At 39.9% G+C, this 21,233-nt stretch overlaps 1 protein-coding gene across 5 annotated transcripts in view; it reads left to right on the top strand.

Annotated features, from left to right (window-relative positions):
* The first annotated feature begins 12 nt into the window (after positions 1 to 12).
* The window catches only part of ANXA7 (annexin A7), a 39,699-nt gene continuing 18,478 nt past the window's right edge, over positions 13 to 21,233 (top strand). The window contains exons 1-5 of one of the 5 annotated variants that reach the window (XM_045439581.1): positions 7,165 to 7,246; positions 12,446 to 12,474; positions 17,938 to 17,992; positions 19,736 to 19,940; positions 20,578 to 20,691. In XM_045439581.1, the coding sequence (XP_045295537.1) occupies positions 17,939 to 17,992; positions 19,736 to 19,940; positions 20,578 to 20,691 (373 nt within the window). In that variant the 5' untranslated portion in view covers positions 7,165 to 7,246; positions 12,446 to 12,474; position 17,938. Of the gene's footprint in view, positions 125 to 7,116; positions 7,247 to 12,445; positions 12,475 to 17,937; positions 17,993 to 19,735; positions 19,941 to 20,577; positions 20,692 to 21,233 lie in introns of those variants that run through there. The other 4 variants (XM_045439578.1, XM_045439579.1, XM_045439580.1 and 1 more) reach the window with 4 other exon arrangements.

The following is a 21,233-nucleotide window of genomic DNA, read 5'->3' as shown; positions in this document are numbered from 1 at the left end:
AGCTGACCCAGATCCTGACTGGATTTCTAGAAAATGGGGAGGTTGTAATGAAATTACTCTGCTGATGTCAGGTTGTTGCCGACTTTGAAATCCACTATGTCCTAAACCTCATTCACTTGTCCAGGTAAAGATTCTCAGCTGAATGGGAGTTCTGTGTGATGTGACTCATTTCTAAGAGGTTAGCCATAAATAGCTTCTAGAGACAGGATTCTAGATTTAATACATGGCAAGAGGCCCTGGTATGTCTTTCCAGCCTAGAATTCCTAATCGTTTCCTTTGTGAGAAAGTTTTACCTTGAATCAGATGGTGTAAAGGAGAAGAATGGCACCTTATTCTTTTGGAAAAGACTTTCTTGTTATCCAGAAATCTTGGCTAAAAAATGGAGAGGTGTTAACGACTTGAGGTGTTAATGACACGAATGGGCAAGTCAGAGAAGCGGTTGGGAACGTGGGAGAAGTTGTGAGGATTGGTATGTTGTTCGATTTCCTGGCTTTTTCTAGATAAATATCTTATTTTCTTCTTTTCTATTGGGCTCTTCTCACTCTAGAGTAGCTTTTTGCTTGGTGTTATATTTAAATATCCCAGGGTATCTCAGGCTTTAGTTGAATGTACTGGAGTTATTTGTTATTACCTAGTCTATACCATAATAAACTCAGTTTGGGGCTTCTTGTTGTATCCTTTTTCCTATTCACTGGCAAGTATTACTTGTCTACTCACAATACCTCAAGACTTGAGGTTTCTCTTTTGCCAAAAGAGTTGTTAACACCAGCTCTCTGGGCCTGCTACTCTGCCACTTCCCATGTCATGCCGTCCTTCTCTTATCACATTCTCAAGATGAGGATTTTCCTTAAATAGTCATTCCTACGACCTTGCCATGACCTCAGCCTCCCACCCCCAGCCCTAACACATGCATATACATTCTTATTGCCCACTCTGCGAGGGGTAATATTAGAATTCACATATTCATTCAAAGTATGAAGTTAGTACCTACCGTGTGAAAGGTACTGCATTACAGCTTTGGAGAGTTACAAAGGTGAATGAGAGATGGACCTTATTTTTAACCTAGGAAGGGAAGTAATACATATACATAGATAATCTCTATTATAAGGTGTGATATGGAATAAGAACCATGAGAGAGGCCTGTACTCCTAAGGTAATAGAGTGAAAAGAGAGATCACTAAGTGAATAGTGAAGCTCTTGTGAAGTAGAATTTTATTAAACAAATGGAGGGCAGGTCATTTCAGATGGAAGGAACAACAGGAATAAGAGTTAAGCAGAAAAGAATAGGAGATATTTTAGGGTACATTGGGGGATTAGTATAAATGTAGTCTGGAAGGTATATTGAGACCAGATTATAGAAGGAGCATAGCTTACTGGTCAGTTTAGATTTCCATAGATCTGAGTATGAATCCTGGAGCAACTACCAAATATGTTTGTGTCTGTGGGAAAGCTAAACTTCTCTAAGTTTCCTTAATTTCCTCATCTGTAAAATTGGGATGATGCCTAGTATTAAGTTACATTAAGAGTTAAATGAAAATGTTTACAAAATTGGAAGACTCACACATTCCAATTGCAAAATTCTACAAAGCAATAGTAATCAAGACAGTGTAGTACTGGCCTAGGATAGATATATGGATCAATGAAATAGAATTGAGAAGCAAGAAATTCTTAACATTTATGATCAATTGATTTTTGACAAGAGTGACAAAACAATCCAATGGGAAAAGAACAGACTTTTTAACAGACAGTGCTGGAACAACTGGATTCCACATGCAGAAGAATGAAGTTGGACGCCCCCTCCACACACACACAACATAAAAAAATTAACTCAAATTGTATCGAAGATGTAAATCACTAAAACTGTACAATTCTTAGAAAAAAACATAGGGGTAAATCTTAATGAAGTTGGATTGGGCAATGGTTTCTTAAATATGACACCAAACTTATAACCGACCAAAATAAAAATAGATACATTGGACTTTATTAAAATTAAAAACTAGTGAAAAAGGCACCATCAAAAAAGTGTAAAGAATGGGAGAAAATATTCATAAATCATATATCTGATAATGGACTAATATCCAGAATATATATAAAGAAATGTTACAACTCATTAAAAGAACAAATAACCCAATTAAAAAATGGGCAGGGGCACCTAGGTGGCTCAGTGGGTTAAGTGTCTGACTTTGGCTCAGGTTATGATCTCACGGTTCATGAGTTTGAGCCCTGCTTTGGGCTCTCTGCTATCAGCGTGGAGCCTGCTTTGAGTCCTCAGTCTCCCTCTCTTTCTGCCCCTCCCCTGCCTCTCTCTCTCTCTCTCTCTCTCTCTCTCTCTCTCTCCCCCCTCCCTCAAAAATTAAAAAAAAAAAAAAATGGACAAAAAAATGGACAAATGATCCAAATAAATATTTCTCCAAAGAATATATACAAATGATCTGTAAACACATGAAAATATGCTTAACATCTTTAGTTATCAGGAAATACAAGTCAAAACCATAATGAAATGGCACTTCATTCACTAGAATGGCAGTAATAAAAAAGAAAAATAACAAGTGTTGTGATGTAGAGAAATTGTAACCCTTATACACATATGGTGGGGATACAAAATGGTGCAGCTATTTTGGAAAACAGTCTGGCAGTAACTCCCCAAGAAGTTACATTTTGAGTTAACCATTTGATCCTGTAATTCTGCTCCTTGGTATGTACCCATGAGAAATGAAACCATGTATACAAACTGCCATAGCAGCCTTATTCATAATAGCCAAAAGATAAAAATCCAAATGTCCCATCAATTTATGAATGGGTAAATAAAACGTGTGTCCATGTAATGAAAATGTTTGGGCTTAGAAAGGAATGAAGTACTTATTCATGCTACAATGTAGATGAACCTTGAAAACATGTTCATTGATGTTCATGTTAAGTGAAAGTCACAAAGACCATATGGTATATGAGTGCATTTATAAGAAATATCTAGAGTAGTCAAATCTATGAAGACAAAGTAGATTAGTGGCAGCATACAGACGAGCGGGATGAGGGTATCGGGGTAATGGCTAAAAGGTATGGATTTTATTTTGCGGGTGATATAAATGTTCTAAAATTGATTGTGGTGATGGTACAGCTCTGCGAATCTATTAGAAACCATTGAATTGGACACTTTACATGAGCGAATTATATCTTCATAAAGCTGTTACCAAAAGCATTTTTTTAATCTTAGAGAATATAAAAAATTTGTTAAGTGCTTAACACAATGCCCTAGCACATGGTTCATACTTAATAAATGGTAGCCATTGTTGAATCCATACCACTTTAATTTTACACAGTAACAAACAGATTGAGTTAGCAATACTGTATGAGTACTGATTTGACAAGGAAAAACCAGTTGGATACATCATGAGAGGAGATAATGCAGGTGCCAGCTGAGGTGATAGTAGGCATGGAAAGGAAGAGGTAATTTCTAACAAGTAAATAGTGACATTTTATAGATAAAGCATGAAAGTAAAATCTATAGGGTTTGGTTACTGATGGTGATGGATGAAGTGTGTTATATCCATCAGAATCACCTCAGGAGACAGAAACCACACAGTAATAAATGAGACAAAAATTTCCAACTTACTAGCTGGTGGTGATAGTGCATAAAAGTCTAAATGCCTAGCTTCATGCTAAATGCTGAGAAATCTAAAATGGCTTCTGCCCTTAGAGTGTTTACAGTTTAATAGAAGACTGACATAAACAAGAGCAATATAATAGAGTTGTATTTTCTAACTCAGCAAATGAAATGAAAAAAATTGCATTTTTAAAAATGTATTTACTTTGAGAAAGTGAGCAAGCAAGTGTGCATGCTAGCGGGGGAGGGACAGAGAGCAAGGGAGAGAGAGAGAGAATTCTAAGCAGACTCCATGCTGGTCAGAGTGAGCCTGGCACGGTGCTTGATTGCATGAAGGGTGAGATCATGACCTGAGCTGAAATCAAGAGTTGGACGCTCAACCAACTGAGCCTCCCAGGAGCCTCCCAAATTTGCATTTTTAAAACTGTATTGAAAATCCCTTAGAATAGCACTACATTGGATTCTGCCACATCCTCATCCCAGCAGGTCTATCACAGCCATTTTTTCCTCTAGTATTGGACATTAATCTCTGCTTATTTGATCACCAGATCAAATGTTGGCTTGGGTTTGGAGAGCCCTGTTGTAGTCAAATATTTATTGAACATTTATTACTAGACTCTAGAGATATTCCTATTCTCAGTGAGCTTACATTCTAGTAGGGAGGGCAAACGATAGACATACAAAATTTCAGATTCTTTTAAGTGATACAAAGAAAATATAATAGTGTGTAACTGATGGTGGTGTTGGTGGCAATGGTGACTACTAATGCCACAATGTTCAGGGAATACCCACCTCTCTGAGGAGATGGATGACATTTGAGATGATGCAGTGGAGAACATTCCTAGTAGAAGCAGTAAGTGTGAAGATCGTAAGAATCTCTGATGTGTTTGTGCACAAACCTGATATGTTTTCCTGGACATAAGGCCACTTTGACCAGAGTTTAATGATTGAGAAAGAAGTTGAAGACGGATGAGATCAGAGAGGTAGGCAGGGGCCAGACTATATAGGGTGTTTCGGACCATGGCCAAGAGTTTGGGTTTTATAATCAAGGGAATGACATGACCCAATTTATTCTTTAGAAAAAACATTTTAGTTCAAGAGTTTCTTAATCTCAGCACTATTGACTTTTGGGATGGAATAATCCTTTGTTGAAGGGGGCTGCCTAGTGCATTGTAGAATGTTTAGTAGTATCCCTGATCTCTACCCATTAGATATTGGTAACATCTTGCCTCCTCCGGTTGTGACAATCAAAAACGTCTCCAGACATTGCCAAATGTCTCCTGGGAGACAAAAATTACTGCTTTTTTTTAATTTTTTTTTTCAACGTTTTTATTTATTTTTGGGACAGAGAGAGACAGAGCATGAACGGGGGAGGGGCAGAGAGAGAGGGAGACACAGAATCAGAAACAGGCTCCAGGCTCTGAGCCATCAGCCCAGAGCCCGACGCGGGGCTCGAACTCACGGACCGCGAGATCGTGACCTGGCTGAAGTCGGACGCTTAACCGACTGCGCCACCCAGGCGCCCCCAAAAATTACTGCTTTAACTGTACAAAAAATTTATTTAAATATTAGACTCTACACAGTGGAATGTTCACATTAGGGGAAGCATACTGGCCCCTATTTCACATGAACTCTCGTCCCTATAATGACCTTCAGAGTTGTTTCGTTTTTGCTAATTTTTTTTTTTAAGATTTTATTTTTAGGTAATCTCTACACCCAACAGGTTTTGAACTTAAACCCCAAGATCAAGAGTCACTTGCTCTTCCAACTGAGCCAGATAGGGACACTTGTTTTTGTTAAGTTTATGCGGTTGAATACAAGTAAATTACATGCTCATGCTGTGACTCTGCTGTTCAATATACCACAGTGGACATCTAGATAAGGTCTATTTGGGCACAAAAATGGGAGTAATTGCTTACCTAAGGGAAAGTAAGGAAAAGGACGAGGTCAGGAAGTTTCTTGAAGCAGGAAGGAGGCATGCGATCTTTGAATTGAATCTTAATAGATTAATAATTGTTAAAAGGCAGGTAGTACTTTCTAGGCAGAGGAAGTATGAGGAAGAGCTCTTTGATCCTAGAGGTACTGTGTGTCAGGAAGGAAGGACAAGTTGAAAGGATGAAGTGGGAAATGTGGTAGGGTCTGAACAGGCTATTGGATATTTGGGCTTATAGCTCAGGAAAATGGGCTGGAAGTAGATTTGAAAAATATCCTCTTAGGGTGATAGTTAAGGCAGAAGGAGAGGTGGGGATGAAATCATCATGGGAATAGTGTGGGACAAAGAAGAGTACAGACAGTCTGGGGCACCTGGGTGGCTCAGTCGGTATAAGTGCCCAACTCTTAGTTTTGGCTCAGGTCATGATCTCACAGTTCATGGGTTGGAGCCCTGTATCAAGCTCTGCACTGGTAACATAGAGTCTCTTTGGGATTCTCTCTCTGCTCCTTCCCTGTTTGTGTGCTCTCTCTTGCTCTCAAAATAAATATTAAGAAAAAAAAAAAGCAAGGACCGTCTTCTTAGGGAACACTTAAAATCTGGATGTCTATGTGGGCAGATTGGACAGAGAGGCCCATTATTTGTCAAGTAGGGAGACTGATAGGAACTGGGGAATGAATGCTGGATACCCAGAGTGTTGTGCAGTTTTGTTTAAATTTGGCAGTGACCTTCCTCAAGAACCTCACTTCGCTGATGTTTTGGGGGCTAAGTATATTTTGCTGTTCCCACTTAAAATTTAATTCACCCTATCCCACCCTTATGAGGAAGCTTTTGGGTAGAAAAGCCTGAAGAGTAGTAAGTTGATGGTGCTCAAACTTAAGGGTGCCCACCTGGAGGGCTTGTTAAACAAATTGCTGGGCTCTGCTCTGAAGAGTCTGATTCAGTAGATCTAAGGTGGAGCCCCAAATCTGCATTTCTAAGAAGTTTACTGCTACTGGTGTAGGGACCATACTTTGCGAACCACTGTGAAAGGTAACTGACTGGTTTTGCATCGGGAATAAACTTGCTTAATGAGTTTAAGATATTGGTCTGAGCCCTTGAAATCACCTCAAATGTTTAATGCGAGTATTTGTGTTAGATGTTAGGGCTCTAGTGTGAGAGTAGTCTAGAATCACCTAACAACCCATCTGGAGTTGTTTTGATGAATATATCTCGAGTTCTGTCTATCTAGACAGAATCCCCAATAAATATTGATTTCATAGGGATCTAATAAAAGACACGGTCTTTATCCTTAGAAGGTCCCAGGGAGGTCGGTATATCAGAAGCGGAGAGGCTGCACCTGGCCTCCCAGTCGCGGCCCTTCTCAGCCGCCCGTCACTGAAAAGGCTCCAGGATTCCTCAAAACTGCTGTGATTTGAGAAAGCGCCAATGGGATTGGGGATGGTCCTTGGGACCGAGAAAAGTGATAAAACCGGCTGGTCCACCTGAAGGGAGCGTCTCTTCCCGCAGGTGGAGCTGGGAGGCGCGGACTAAGCGAAAGCGCGAGCCAGGCTGAGCCGAGGCACCGCCCCTCCTGCTCCGGGGGCGTTCCCGGCCGCCGCAGCTCCCCTAACGGGCTGGGGCGGTGGCCGCTGCGCTCCGCCTTCCTGGCCCCGCCCCCGGCTCCATCTTGCTGGCGACCAGTGTTGGGCTGTAACGCTGCTCCCCCGGGTCAGGTGAGCGATGGCGCCCCCTACCCTTCCTGCCCCTGTCCCCCGGGTCACGTCGGTCAGGCCCGCTCTGGGGCTTGCCGTGCGGAAGGTGGCGGGGTCCCGCGTGTATCCCCGCGGTAGGGCTCGGTGGGGGTGCCTGTGGGCCTCCCGGGTGGCGGGCGTCTCGGCGTCTGTGTCTCCGGACCTGGGCTGCCCGGTGGGGTGTTCGGGCGGAGGCGCTTTGGGGTGGGATAGGCTAGGCAGCCAGCCAGCCAGCCTGGCGGGAAGACGGGAGGACCTTTCACCGTCCTCTGTGCCACTCCGCTGTCCCGAGATTAGAGGGACTAGTGACACCCTGCACGCAGGCAGGTGACCACAGGTGGAGGGAGGGAAGCCAGAGGATGACCCTGCTGAAGCCACCTCAAGGAAGGCTGAGTAGGAAAGCCAGCGAGAAATACCGAAAGCTGTCTGGCTAGTGACTAGACTTTGCGGTGACACAGCAAATTTAGGGAAACTTGGGAAATTTGTACTGTGCTTAGTGAACCGTAGGACAGGGCCTACGCCTAAAATTGTACATTGGCTCGGGTTTATAATTCTTGGAAACTATTCTAGGAAATAGCTTTCCAGATTTGATTTCTATTCCCTGAACAGCATCAAGTATGCTGATTAATAGCCCGTCCTGAGCCAACACTTCCTATACATAGGGAGATGGCTGATGTCCACCATAAAGTGACAAACGAAAAGTCGTCCAACCTTTAAAGTCGCTAGTATCTTCTATCAGGTGGGGAGCTGATCTGATAAAGTAATCTGTCCTAATTAGAGCTTCATGAGTCACCTTTCAGGCAGGTAAGGAGTCTCAAGCACTAGATCGGTAGAAGAGAGAATTTTAGTTACTTCAAACTTAAGCTGCTTTTTATTCCTCACTGGTGATGGCTGCCTACCTTGTCCAGGAAGTCATGGTTGGCCACGACTCTAGTTCTATATCCAGTGGCCCTTGCTGACTGATTTAATTAGTCCTTCCCGACCAAGAGGCAGGTTTTGGAAAATTGTATCTCCTGTTGGCCATCTTCATTTGCCCTTCCTGTATTTGTTTCACAAATCTGCAACAGCTGCCTCTTGTGTTCCTGGGCTTGATGCCATCTTGAGACTCCTGTAGTGAGACCCACCCCTTTTAGTAGCTGACTCACTGGGTGGAGATGGTCTGGAGAACCAAGAATGATTTCTAGTCTTTTAAAAGTAGTTGCTGATGGAGAATGATAAAAAGGAAGTAAGAACTCTTGTTTACCATTCCTTGGGCAAAATGAGTAATTTGTTGAGTCACCATAGGGTTTAAGTTTTTACAAAAGCTTTTTAAATCTAGCTTTTGAATAGATGATACATGCACGACTCCAAAAGGGGTAAAGGTACGTTGAAAATTAAGTTTCCATGGGGCGCCTAGGTGGCTCAGTCAGTTAAATGCCTGACTCTTTTTTTTTTTTTTTTTTTTAAATGTGTATTTATTTTGAGAGAGAGACCCAGAGTGCGAGTGGGGGAGGGGCAGAGAGAGAGCGAGGAGGAGACAGAATCTGAAGCAGGCTCCAGGCTCTGAGCTGTCAGCACAGAGCCTGACACAGGGCTCAGACTCATAAACCGTGAGATCATGGCCTGAGCTAAAGTCAGACACCCAACCAACTGAGCCACCCAGGTGCTCCTGTCTGACTCTTGATTTTGGCTTAGGCCATCATCTGAAGGTTCGTGAGTTCGAGCTCCGAGTCAGGTTCTCTTGGGATTCTCTCTCTCTGCCCTTCCCCTGCTTTCGTGCATGCTCTCGCAAAATAAGTACTAAAAAAGAAAAATAATGTAGAAATGGGATTTTTGTCACTGGGACAGTTCTTGAGATTTAGAAATTTAAGTTACTTATGTAGTCTTTGTTACTGTAACTACTTGTTGCCTTTAAAATTATTAATTTTCTCATAAACTATTATCAGATTTTTCCCCCTTTCTTTTGACACTGACCTCTTTTGCCCTTGGTCCATCTGATTATTTCTAAGATGCTGTTGTCCCTCTTTTACTCCTTATACCAACCATACTCCTGTTCCTATTTTTACAGCTGGGTCTTTGGATTCCAAATGATTATTTTAGAACTGACTGGATCAGTCTTCTTATTATCTTTATTGTAACTTTGACTCAATATATGCCTATTCATTCTCAATTTGGTGTTTTTAGCTTCTTGTGCTTATGTTAAAAGAACACTACAATAACTTAAATTTATTATCTCATTTTCCTGTACTGTGTATTCACTTTATTTATTTTTAATGTTTGTTCATTTTAGAGCACACTAGCAGGGGAGGGGCAGAGGGGGAAAGTGAAGAGGATCTGAAGCAGGCTCTGAGCTGAGAGCAGTGAGCCCAATTCGGGGCTTGAACTCACGAACTGTGAGATCATAACCTGACCCAAAGTCGGCTGCTCAACCAGCTGAGCCACTCAGGTGCCCCAATATACTGTGTACTCAAAAGGCAGGATACTTTTCTCCCTCATCTTTCTATCAGCACCTAGGACAGTACTTATTACATAATGGGATTTCATTATGTTGAATTGGATTTGTTTAGGGTCTTGATGTAAAAGAAATGGATAATCGTTTACAGCCATAATGGAGAGAAGAGCCAAAACACATTGAAAAGTGTGCAAATTATTTGGTAGATCCAGAAATACCAAAATATGATTCAGAGACCAACAGCATCAGTATCACCTGAAAAGCCTAGTTAGAAATGCAGAATCTTGTGGCGCCTGGGTGGCTCAGTCAGTTAAGCGTCCGACTTCGTCTCAGGTCATGATCTCGCGGTTCGTGAGTTCAAGCCCCGCGTTGGGCTCTGTGCTGACAGCTCAGAGCCTGGAGCCTGTTTCAGATTCTGTGTCTCCCTCTCTCTCTGCGCCTCCCCCGTTCATGCTCTGTCTCTCTCTGTCTCAAAAATAAATAAAAACGTTTAAAAAAAATTAAAAAAAAAAAAAGAAATGCAGAATCTCATGCCCCATCTCAGAACTACTGAAACAGAGTCTGCATTTTAACAAGATCCTCAGGTCATTTACATACATAATGAAGTTTAAGAAATACTACTTTATCTTGTACATTGTTCAAAGAAAGGAGAGATTAGAGGCACCTGGGTGGCTCAGTTGGTTGAGTGTCTGACTTTGGCTCAGGTCATGATCTCATGGCTCTTGAGTTTGAGCCCCACATCAGGCTGTGTGCTGGCAGCTCAGCGCCTGGAGCCTTCTTCACATTCTGTGTCTCCCTCTGTGCCCCTCCCTTACTTGCACTCTGTCTCAAAAATAAATACACATTAAAAAAAGGGACAGAAGATTTGAGCTGGATAAGTCAGGAAAGGTGAGCGAACCCAGGCATGAGGGCCAAGTCATTTAATAACAGTGGCTTAACCAAAGGCACATTGGGAATGGTTTAAGTGGTAGAGATGTCTCATTGGAGGTTAGGTATTGTTAGGAGATAAAATGAATAGATAAATTAGAGCCAGTACTAAGGAGAACTGAATTTCAGGCCTATACATTTTCGTGTGATACTCTAGCAGTAGTCTTTGAGGAGGTTTGACCTGAAGAGTGATATGCTGAAAGAGGAGAATTTTAGGAAAATTCATCTAGTGATGGTGCCCAGGAAATTATAACTGTGAGAGTATATGCAAGATAAATAGAAAAGTAATTTTACTAAAATAGGCATCAATGATGAAAACCTGGTCTAAGGATATGGCCATGAGAATAGAAATGATGGGTAGGAGAGGCATTGCAAAGGAAAAAAAGAAAAGTGTTGGGTTACTTACTGTACTTAGTAATAGGTAATTTAAGTAGTGGTACTAGTGACAGATACAGGATTTTTTTCCCAAGTTTCTATTTATTTATTTATTTTTCTTTTTCCAAGTTTTTATTTAAATTCCAGCTAATCAACGTATAGTGCAATATTAGTTTCAGGTGTAGAATTTAGAGATTCATCACAGTACCTGGTGCTCATCACAAGTGCCCTCCACAATACCCATCACCTATTTAACCCATCCATCCACTCAACTCCCCTCCAGTAACCATCAGTTTGTTCTCTATAGTTAAGATATTTTCTTGGTTAGGTATGGGATATTAGGATTGATCTGGTGGAGAATGATGAATATTTAATTCCAGACCAATACCGAAGGCCTCTTAACTGGCCTCTTAGTCTATGTTTCATTGTGTTTTGATGATTGTCTATCTTAAATTATATACTATCTTTTGCCTTGCATATGACATTGCTGTTCAGCTTCCTTACCAATGTATCATCACCATTTTATTTATTTATTTATTTATTTATTTATTTATTTATTTAAAGTTTATTTATTTTGAGAGCAAGGAGGGGCAGAGATAGGGGAGGAGAAAGAATCCCAGGCAGGCTCCATGCTGTCAGAGCAGAGCCCGATGCAAGGCTCGAACTCACAAACTACAAGATCATGACCTTAGCCCAAAGCAAGAGTTGGATGCTTAACCGACTGTGCCACCCAGGTGCCCCTATCCATCACCGTTTAAAACTTAGTTTAAACCTTTGGTAATTCTGTTAGTCTCCCATCTTAGTACAGTGTTTTATGGTAGATGCTAAATAAGTGATTTTATATAGATATATTTGCCAGGTATATTATTATATTTGACCAATAGTTTTTTAGATATAAATAAATATTTATTTATTTATTTTGAGGCGGGGAGCACAAGTGGGGGAGGAGCAGAGAGAGAGAGAGACAGAAAATCCCAAGCAGGCTTCGAGCTGTCACCACAGAGCCCCAGTGTGGGGCTCGAGCTCAAGAACTCTGAGATCATGACCTGAACCGAAACCAAGAGTCAGATGCTTAACTGACTGAGCCATCCAGGCACCCCTAGGTATTTTTTTAAGAAGGAAATCTTGCAATTTGTGACAACATGAATGAATTTTTTTTAAGATTATTTATTTAGAGAGAGAAGGAAAGCTTGTGCATGCACATGAGTGGGGGAGTGGCAGAGGGAGAGGGAGACAGAGAATCCCAAGCACCTTCCTCACTGTCAGTGCAGAGCCCGACATGGGGTTTAATCCCACACACTGTGGGATCATGACCTGAGCTGAAAGCAAGAGTCAGATGCTTATGGTTAAGTCACCCATGTGCCCCAGTTTTTTAGATATGATCAGGCTATGAAATGGTATTGTTTTGAATATTTGTTTTCCCCTCTATTTATTTGCATTTCTTTTAGGTTGGTAGTGTTTTCTTCAATTGCAAAAGGTACTTACACTATACATATATACGTATATATTTGTGGTTTTTGGGTTCATGTTGGCTGCATTTGTTTTACATGAGTGGTCTTTAAAATTTTTTTTAAATGTTTATTTATTTTTGAGAGAGAGAGAGAGCGCTAGTGGGACAGAGAGAGAGGGGGACACAGAATCTGAAGCAGGCTCCAGGCTCTGAGGTGTCAGCACAGCCTGACGTGGGGCTTGAACTCACGAACCGTGAGATCATGACCTGAGCCAAAGTTGGAGGCTTAACTGACTGAGCCACCCAGGTACCCCTACATGAACGGTCTTCTAAAAAAACCAAAAACTTTATTATGGAAAAATTTTAAATGCACAACTGGACAGAAGAGTGTATTGAATACCCACATACTTGTATAAATAATCAACTCATCTAGTTTCATCTATACTCCTGCATAACCCTTTTATATGATTTTGAAGTGATTCCCAGACATATTTTGTCTATAAATATTCAGTGTATATCTCTAAAAAAGTAGATGCTTTACAAAAATCATAATACCATTATCAGACCTAAAGATGTAATAATTTCTTATCATCAGATGTTCAAGTTATTGTTTGCATTTCCAAATAGAAATGAGTTCCTTTTGAAGAAAATAACTTTCACACTCTGGTGCAGACTGCAGTTTGCAAAAGATATTTCCCCTGTCATGTTTGCTGATCAGAATACTATCAAATCTTGATTACCATATATTATCAGAGAATAGATAATGTATGATTGCCTCTTTAATTCCACATTGGCTGCATTCTGCCACCCCACCTTATTTTCTTTTCCCCCAATTAGAGAATGTATACTAATTTTAAAATTAGTCTAAGTCTTGGGTGCCCGGGTGGCTCAGTTGGTTAAGCATCCGACTTTGACTCAGATCATGATCTCATGGTTTATTAGTTTGAGCCCCACATTGGGCTGTCCGCTATCAGCTCAGAGCCAGCTTCAGATTCTCTGTCCCCCTCTGTCTCTGCCCCTCTCCCACTCTTGTCTCTTTCTCTCTCTCAAAAATAAATAAACCATTAAAAGATAAAATTAGTCTAATAAAATTGGATAAATAAATATATTGGCAAATATTGGCAAAATATGTAGAGAGATACTTACACAAGGCTATTCGTTGTAGCACTGTTTGTAAAAGACTAGAAACAATTCAGATGTTTGCTATTAAGTAAACTATGGAAAGTCCACAAAGTGGAATACTATGTAGTTGTAAAAAGGAATGAAGACTGGGGCGCCTGGGTGGCGCAGTCGGTTAAGCGTCCGACTTCAGCCAGGTCACGATCTCGCGGTCCATGAGTTCGAGCCACGCGTCGGTCCGTGAGTTCGAGCCACGCGTCGAGGCTCTGGGCTGATGGCTCAGAGCCTGGAGCCTGTTTCCGATTCTGTGTCTCCCTCTCTCTCTGCCCCTCCCCCGTTCATGCTCTGTCTCTCTCTGTCCCCCAAAAAATAAATAAACGTTGAAAAAGGAATGAAGACTATCTATATACTGCTGAGTGTTCTCTAATAAAAGAAAAAAGCCAAGTGAAGAAACAGTGTATGTATTGGCTAAATTTTATCTAAGAAAGGAGTGGGGATATAAATATATACATATCAGCTTAAAAACACAATAGATGTATAAGCCATAAAAATAATGGTTACATATAGGAAGAGGGAATGAGCAGGGATAGAAGCTAATATCTTTCTGAATATATCTTGTTTTATTGATTTGACTTGGGACCAAGAAAATATTTTATGCAATTATAAAATGAAACTTAAAAAAATTTTTTTTTTTTTTTTTTTGGATAGGCTCCATACCCACTGTGGGGCTTGAATGATGGGTCCTGAGGTCAAGAGTGGCATGCTCTACTGACTGAGCCAGCCAGGTGCCCCCAAAGTAATCTTTAAAAATTAAAAGCACAGTGAAACAGGTGGACCAAATAGGTATCACATTGGTAGCCTAACTCTATAGGAATCATTTTAACTATCTTTAAAACACAGTAATTTGTGCATTCATAGTGGGGTGTATCCCAGTGTAATGCTCTGAATGTGTTTCCCCTAAAGATGACAGTATTTGGAGGTGAGGCCTTTGGGAAGTGCTAATGTAATGAAGGCAGAGCCCTTATGAATGGGATTAATGCCTTATAAATGAGGCTCCAGAAGGATCCCTTCCCCTTCTGCCACGTCAGGACATAGGGAGAAAGCACCAGCTATGAACCAGGAAGAGGGCCCTCACCAGAGAATTTGATCATGTTGGCAGTTTGATCTTTGACTTCCAGCCCCTGGAACGTAAGCAATAAAATTTCAGGTGTTTTGTTATAGCAGCCCATATGGACTAAGACACCCAGAGACACCCCCACCCCAAATTGCAAAAAAAAAAAAAATTTAAGTTTATTTTGACAGAGGGGGAAAGACGTGTACACAAGCGGGGAGGTGGGGGGCAGAGAGAAGCAGAAACAGAATCGCAAGCAGGCTCCATGCCATCAGTGCAGAGCCCTATGCAGGGCTCGAACTCCGTGAACTGTGAGATCATGACCTGAGCTGAGATCAGGAGTCAGACACTTAACCGACTGTACCACCCAGGTGCCCTGCAAAAAAGAATTTTTAATTGTTTTTAGCAATCATGTTGTAGCAATATGGGTATTTGTATTAATTTCCTGTGGCTGCTGAAAGCCAAAAGTCCTAAATCCGGGTCTCTGGGCTGAAGTCGAGGTGTTAGTAAGGTTGCACTCTCCAGGAGGCTCTAGGGAAGAATCTATTCCTTGCCTCTTCCAGTTTCTGATGGCTGTCAGTGTTTTCCAGTATCTGCCTCCATAGTCACATTGCCTTCCCTTCTGCTCAATTCCCTCTGCCTCCTTTTTACAAGGATACATATTATTACATTTAGGGCCCACCTAGATACTCTAGATAATCTCCCCCAAGGTCTGTAATTTAATCACATCATTTTTGCAAGATAAGATGATACTCAAAATCCAGGAATATCTATTGGAAAGCAGTTATTCAGCATACTAGTTATTATTATTCTGAAACTCTTATGAGTTTATATAGAATTTATACAGTAGGATAAAGTAGGTAGTATGTTAATGTCATTAGGAACTAAGAAGTTCAGTGTAAGGGAAAATATATATAAATATAAAATGTTAAATTAAAAACCCTATAATTCTAAAATTGAACTGGAAATATCAATATGAATGTTTTGTTTTTTTAAAATACTACCCTGTCCCATACTGAAAAGGCGTAGAGAAACAATGATCAACTACTAGCAGTAAACATTGCTAGTACTCCGGTTGTAATTTCTAAACATCAGTCATTTACCATGAAAACTGATCAGGGCTCCTTGGAGAGTAGACTAGGTCTGAGGCAAGAAAAATACAAAATGAGCCTGGAATATCATGTGATATAAAATGGCAAGGAAGTTACCCAAAATGTCTGGGAGATTGTGTCAAAACAATGTGTCAGGCAATATTAAAGGCTTCCCTTAGGGGCTTGGGTGCCTCAGTCAGTTAAGCATCTGACTCTTGATCTCAGCTCAGGTTTTGATCTCAGGGTCGTGAGTTCAAGTCCCATGTTGGGATCTGTGCTGGGTGTGGTGCCTACTTGAAAAAAAAAAAAAGCTCTGCTTGGCCAAAGATGGGAGAAATTGAACATTAATAAGAATAATAACTGCAATGGATTGAAATATATCAGATATGTTTATGTTCTTGAATTCATATTGATACTTCAAAATTTATTAGTCATCTTGTTATGCTATGGAACCAATTCATTTTGAAAACTGGTAAATGAAGAGAAAAAGTACAGTCTATATAACTATTTCAGGAAAACCCTACAGTTGCTAAAGGGAAATTTCTTAAGGATTCCAGATAATTAATGAAGAAAAAATGATAGAATTAGATCCACACATTGATTATCAGCCACAAAAAAGAGGGACATCTGATCGTTAGGTGTTTCCTGACAGAAACAAAACAGTATTTTTGAGTATTTGTGCCAAAAAAGGAATCTGAATCTGATCAAGCTTCTAGATCTGACTATAAATTTTTAGGAAATAACTTTTAAAGATTATTATGGAGAATCAGTTGGCAAATCCAGATAGAGGGATATTTCAGGACAAATTCTCTGGTTCCTTCAACAAATAAACTGCACTGAAAAAAATGAGAGAGGAGGCTTATAGACTAGATACATTTAAGAGACAAACCAAGTCACTAGAATGTATGGACCATAGTTGTATACTGATTTCAACAGCCAAGTTGTAAAAAATATTTTGAGATATTTGGGCAAATTTGAACACTGGATACTTGATGATATTAGAAAATTATTAAATTTTTAAGATACAATATTGGTAAATGACTATGGTTTAAAAGAGTCCTTCTCTTTTTACAGATAGTATATTGACATACTTGTGAGTAAAGGGATATGTTTGGGGATTTGCTTTAAATGATCTAGGAAGGATAGTGGTTGGGGTACAAATGAACTAGGATTACCTGTGACTTGACAGTTGTTGAAACTGAACATGAAGTTATGTGAACATTATATTAGGTTGAGCCACAAGAAATTTGTTTGTTAAAACGGTTGAATTTCATTAATGCCACGTAGTTCAATCTAACACTATTCTTTCTAAAATCTTTCAGGTTTTCTATAATAAACAAGTACAAAATAAAAAGCAATAAATATTTAAAAGATAATTGGAAATTTGAACACTGACACATTGATATTATGGTTATATTTTTAAAATAGTCCTGTTAAGAAAAAATGTTTTTAGAGATCTATACTGAAGTATGTATAGGCTAAAATGGTAGAATGTCTGGGATTTGCTTCAAAATAATCCAGTGGAGTGATGGGGAATGAATGAGTGTATTGAAAAAACAAAATTGGCCGTGAATTCGTAATTTAGACTAGAGCTGAGTGTTGAGTCTTTGGGGTTTCTTATACTCTTTACTTTTAAGTTTGAAACTTAATCAAAAGTTTATAAAAAAGGTGTGTGTGGATATGAATGTTAAATCTTAACCATTGTTTCCCATAATGTTATATCACCAAATAAAGGGATTTCTATGGCATTTGGAAAGTATTTATTTTAATCTTTACATTTTAATGTTACCTTCTCTTTGTGGCCAGAAACTATTGCAAGTTTTCCACATATGGAAGTGATATAAAATAGATTTAAGTGAAAAATTAATTGGCTTATAGATATTCCATAAATATTCCATAAATAATAGTGCTGGTAGTATTAAGATATGACAAAAATTGTATGGGGAGGATGAAGTTGGAACATTTACTATGCTATGCTGACTCCGTTGGTATGAATGGGGAGATGAAAAAGTATTTTATAAACTTTGCTTATACCTCTAATATTCACATGTTGAATGCCTGACAGACTCTTGAAAGAAGATAGATTTTGTATAAAACCCTTGATGATATGTATCTTCTAAGGACTTAACCCTTATAAAAAATTACAGAGGACATTTTTTATTGTTACAGAATGTCATACCCAGGCTATCCCCCAACAGGCTACCCACCTTTCCCTGGATATCCTGTAAGTATTGCCACTTATAATAGTAAAATAGCTCATGTACTTGGAACAGGTGTTGTGTAGGACTAGCCCATGACAGATCTTACACATATGCTAGAACAGGGGTCATAAACTCAGTTGCCCAGAGATACTGAGTAGAATGAGTGTGTGAAGGCAGGAGGTGGGAGGGAATGAGAATGTACTTGCCTCATTTATGGAAAGCCAGCAGCTACTCAGCTTCAGCCCAATGTCGCCATGCTGCAATGCAGACTCAATGTTGCTAGATATTCCATTTCTTCAAGTAAAGCCAGAAATACGGATTTGATGTGAAATTGCCCCAATTTTTAAAATGGGAAATTAATTTTTTTTAATGTTAAATGTTGTATGGCCAATAAAATATGTATGTAAGCTAAATCCATCCCATGAGTCACTGGTTTTTAACCTTTGTATTAGAAGGTTTAAAATAATTAAGGGCTTGACTCAGAGATAACAAATTGCAGTGGATTAGAGGTCCCTGTATTTGCAGTTCTGACACTTTTAGTATTTGGAGTACATTTTTTAAATGTGCTACTAAGTTCTGCCTTGTTGATGTCTATACTATGAGGACTAAACTCCTAGCTGAGGCATTTAAGTAAGAATTATGCATTTCAGTTTTATATTCATAAATGTATAGGGCTTCTTTCTAACAATGGGAGAATAGAAAGAGAGGTCTATGCAGATTAATGTTAATGTAAGTATCCTTATGTAAAATGAATATATAGCTCTCCTGAATTTATCATAGGAGAGAAGAGAATTATGAATATGTTCCTAGGTCCCTATATACTCAACTGGACTCTGGTTACCATTTCAGTTATTATAGACTAATTTCTGAAACAGATAACCCCAACATCCAAGTGACTTAACACAATAAAAACTTGTTTTCTTTAGTCGCCTAGAAGTCAGTGGCAGATGGGTGGTGGGGTGGGGTATCAAGGAGGCTTTATTCCATGTAGTCTTTCAGGTTACTAGGCTCCTTCCACATGTTGGCTTTATCATCCTCTAGTGTCTTGGATTCCTCCCCTGGATTCTCTGCTTCCAGCTGGCAGATAAAGGGAAGGAGGAAGAGAGAGTGTGTAGGATTGGGCAGGAGGTTTTTAGGGGCCAGATTGGAAGTGGTGTACATCACTTCTGTCTCTGTTCATTCACCAGTATTCAGTCATATGGTCCTACTTTAACTGCAAAGGGGTCTGGGAAAGGTAGTCTAGCTTTGTGGCCAGGCGAGAAAGTTTAGTGAACGTGTAACAATCTCTGCCACTCTTAGACATTTTCTAGTCTGAACTGGGCTCCAAATGTCACACCCCATGGTAACTCAGGTCACTTTTTTGTTCCTACTATGTAACAGGTCCAGGTGTGTCGCAAGAGAGCCAGGAATTCTCTTTAGGGTGGAGAACTATACGTCTTTCTAATATTTCCAGGTATTAGGAAAATGAAGGAACTAATGAGCTTTGATAGTTTTTCCTGAAGCCTTGAGGTTTCTGAAGAGTCTCGTTCTTACTCCCAAATAGAGAAACAGATCCCTCTTGCCCGACACAGGTAGAATTGAATGTAACTGAGTTCTGAAAAGCAAGTGTTTTGACAAACTAGCATACAGGTAAACTAGTACAAGATACCAAGACTTTTAATGTGACTTTTACTATGTAAAAGAAGATTTAGACCTTGACAGTTATTTCAGTTTGTTTGTTTGTTTGTTTTGGTCACATTCATATGAAAAGTTTTCTGGTTTGTCAGCCTGCAGGTCAGGAGTCAACTTTTCCCCCTCCGGGTCAGTATCCTTATCCTACTGGCTTTCCTCCAGTGGGAGGAGGTGCCTACCCACCAGCCCCAAGTAGTGGCTACCCAGGAGCTGGAGGCTACCCTGCCACTGCAGGCTATCCAACCCCTGGAGGCTATCCTGGTGCCCCACCACCAGGGGGAGCTCCATCCTATCCTGGAGGTGAGTAGTGGGTTGTGGCATTAGTGATGATTTGGGATTGCTGTATCTTTCCTTCTCTCTCTCTCTCTCTCTACCTCTCTCTCTCTCTCTCTCTCTCTACCTCTCTCTCTCTCTCTCTCTCTCATCCATTTCATTCTTGCTTGTTTTATATGAGGTCAGAGATGCTCTTAGCCTACTCTCTACCAAAGACCATAAACCTAGCTGGCAAGATAAAGGTTCTTGGGGGCATGAAAGCTGGAAACATTGTCAAAAATTCTGTTGTGAAAAGAATTAGAATAAATCTCATGGTAATAAAGGACCAATATATAGCAGTTTACTTGATTATTTGTAATCTTAAGAATTGATTATGATATTTCACTTAGCATAATTGTGACCTTTAGGACAGCTTTGTCTGAAGGCCAAAAAGCTTAGCATTTTTGTTACTATAAGTTATTTAGGCAGGTGAATGAAGTAAAAATTTTTTAATTTGTTTCATAATGGAAAAGAGTTGATAAGTTGAATTTAGACCAAAAGAGACTGCTGTTATAGCATTAATTGCATATTTTTTCCACTTTTCTTAGTGGATATTAGTAGATATTTTCCTAAAGTTTACTCTTCAATCATGAGAACTGTCACTGTATTTATTCTTTTATTCTAGTTCCTCCAGGCCAAGGGTTTGGAGCCCCCCCACCAGGTGGAGCAGGCTTTTCCAGCTATCCACAGCCACCCTCACAGTCTTACGGTGGTGGTCTACCACAGGTCCCACTACCTGGTAGGTACCAGAGAAAAACAATAGTGTGCTACTTAAAATTTTCAGTTGCCACTGAGAGAACTTAGTTATGTTTGGGATAGTCTTTAGTAAACTTTATACTAAGTACTTTTATAATTTTTTTTTTTAATTTTAGCGTTCATGAGTGGGGGGATGGGGCAGAGAGAGAAAGAGAGAAATAATTTAAAATACATGGTTTCATTTGCAACTACGTGGCTGAAACTAGAGGGTATTATGCTAAGCCAAATTAGAGAAAGACAAATACATGACTTCACTCATATGAAGACTTTAAGATACAAAACAGATGAACATAAGGGAAGGGAAGCAAAAATATTATAAAAACAGGGAGGGGGACAAAACATGAGAGACTCTTAAATATGGAGAACAAACAGAGGGTTGCTGGAGGGGTTGTGGGGGGGTGTTGGGCTAAATGAGTAAGGGGAATTAAGGAATTTACTCCTGAAATCATTGTGCACTATATGCTAACTAACTTGGATGTAAATTTAAAAACTAAATTAAATAAAATGGTAAAAAAGAAATAAAAT

The sequence above is a fragment of the Leopardus geoffroyi genome, chromosome D2, assembly GCF_018350155.1.
Source record: "Leopardus geoffroyi isolate Oge1 chromosome D2, O.geoffroyi_Oge1_pat1.0, whole genome shotgun sequence".
Lineage (NCBI taxonomy): Eukaryota > Metazoa > Chordata > Mammalia > Carnivora > Felidae > Leopardus > Leopardus geoffroyi.
The sequence above is the reverse complement of the archived record's forward strand: the minus strand, read 5'-3'. Positions and strand labels throughout refer to the sequence as shown.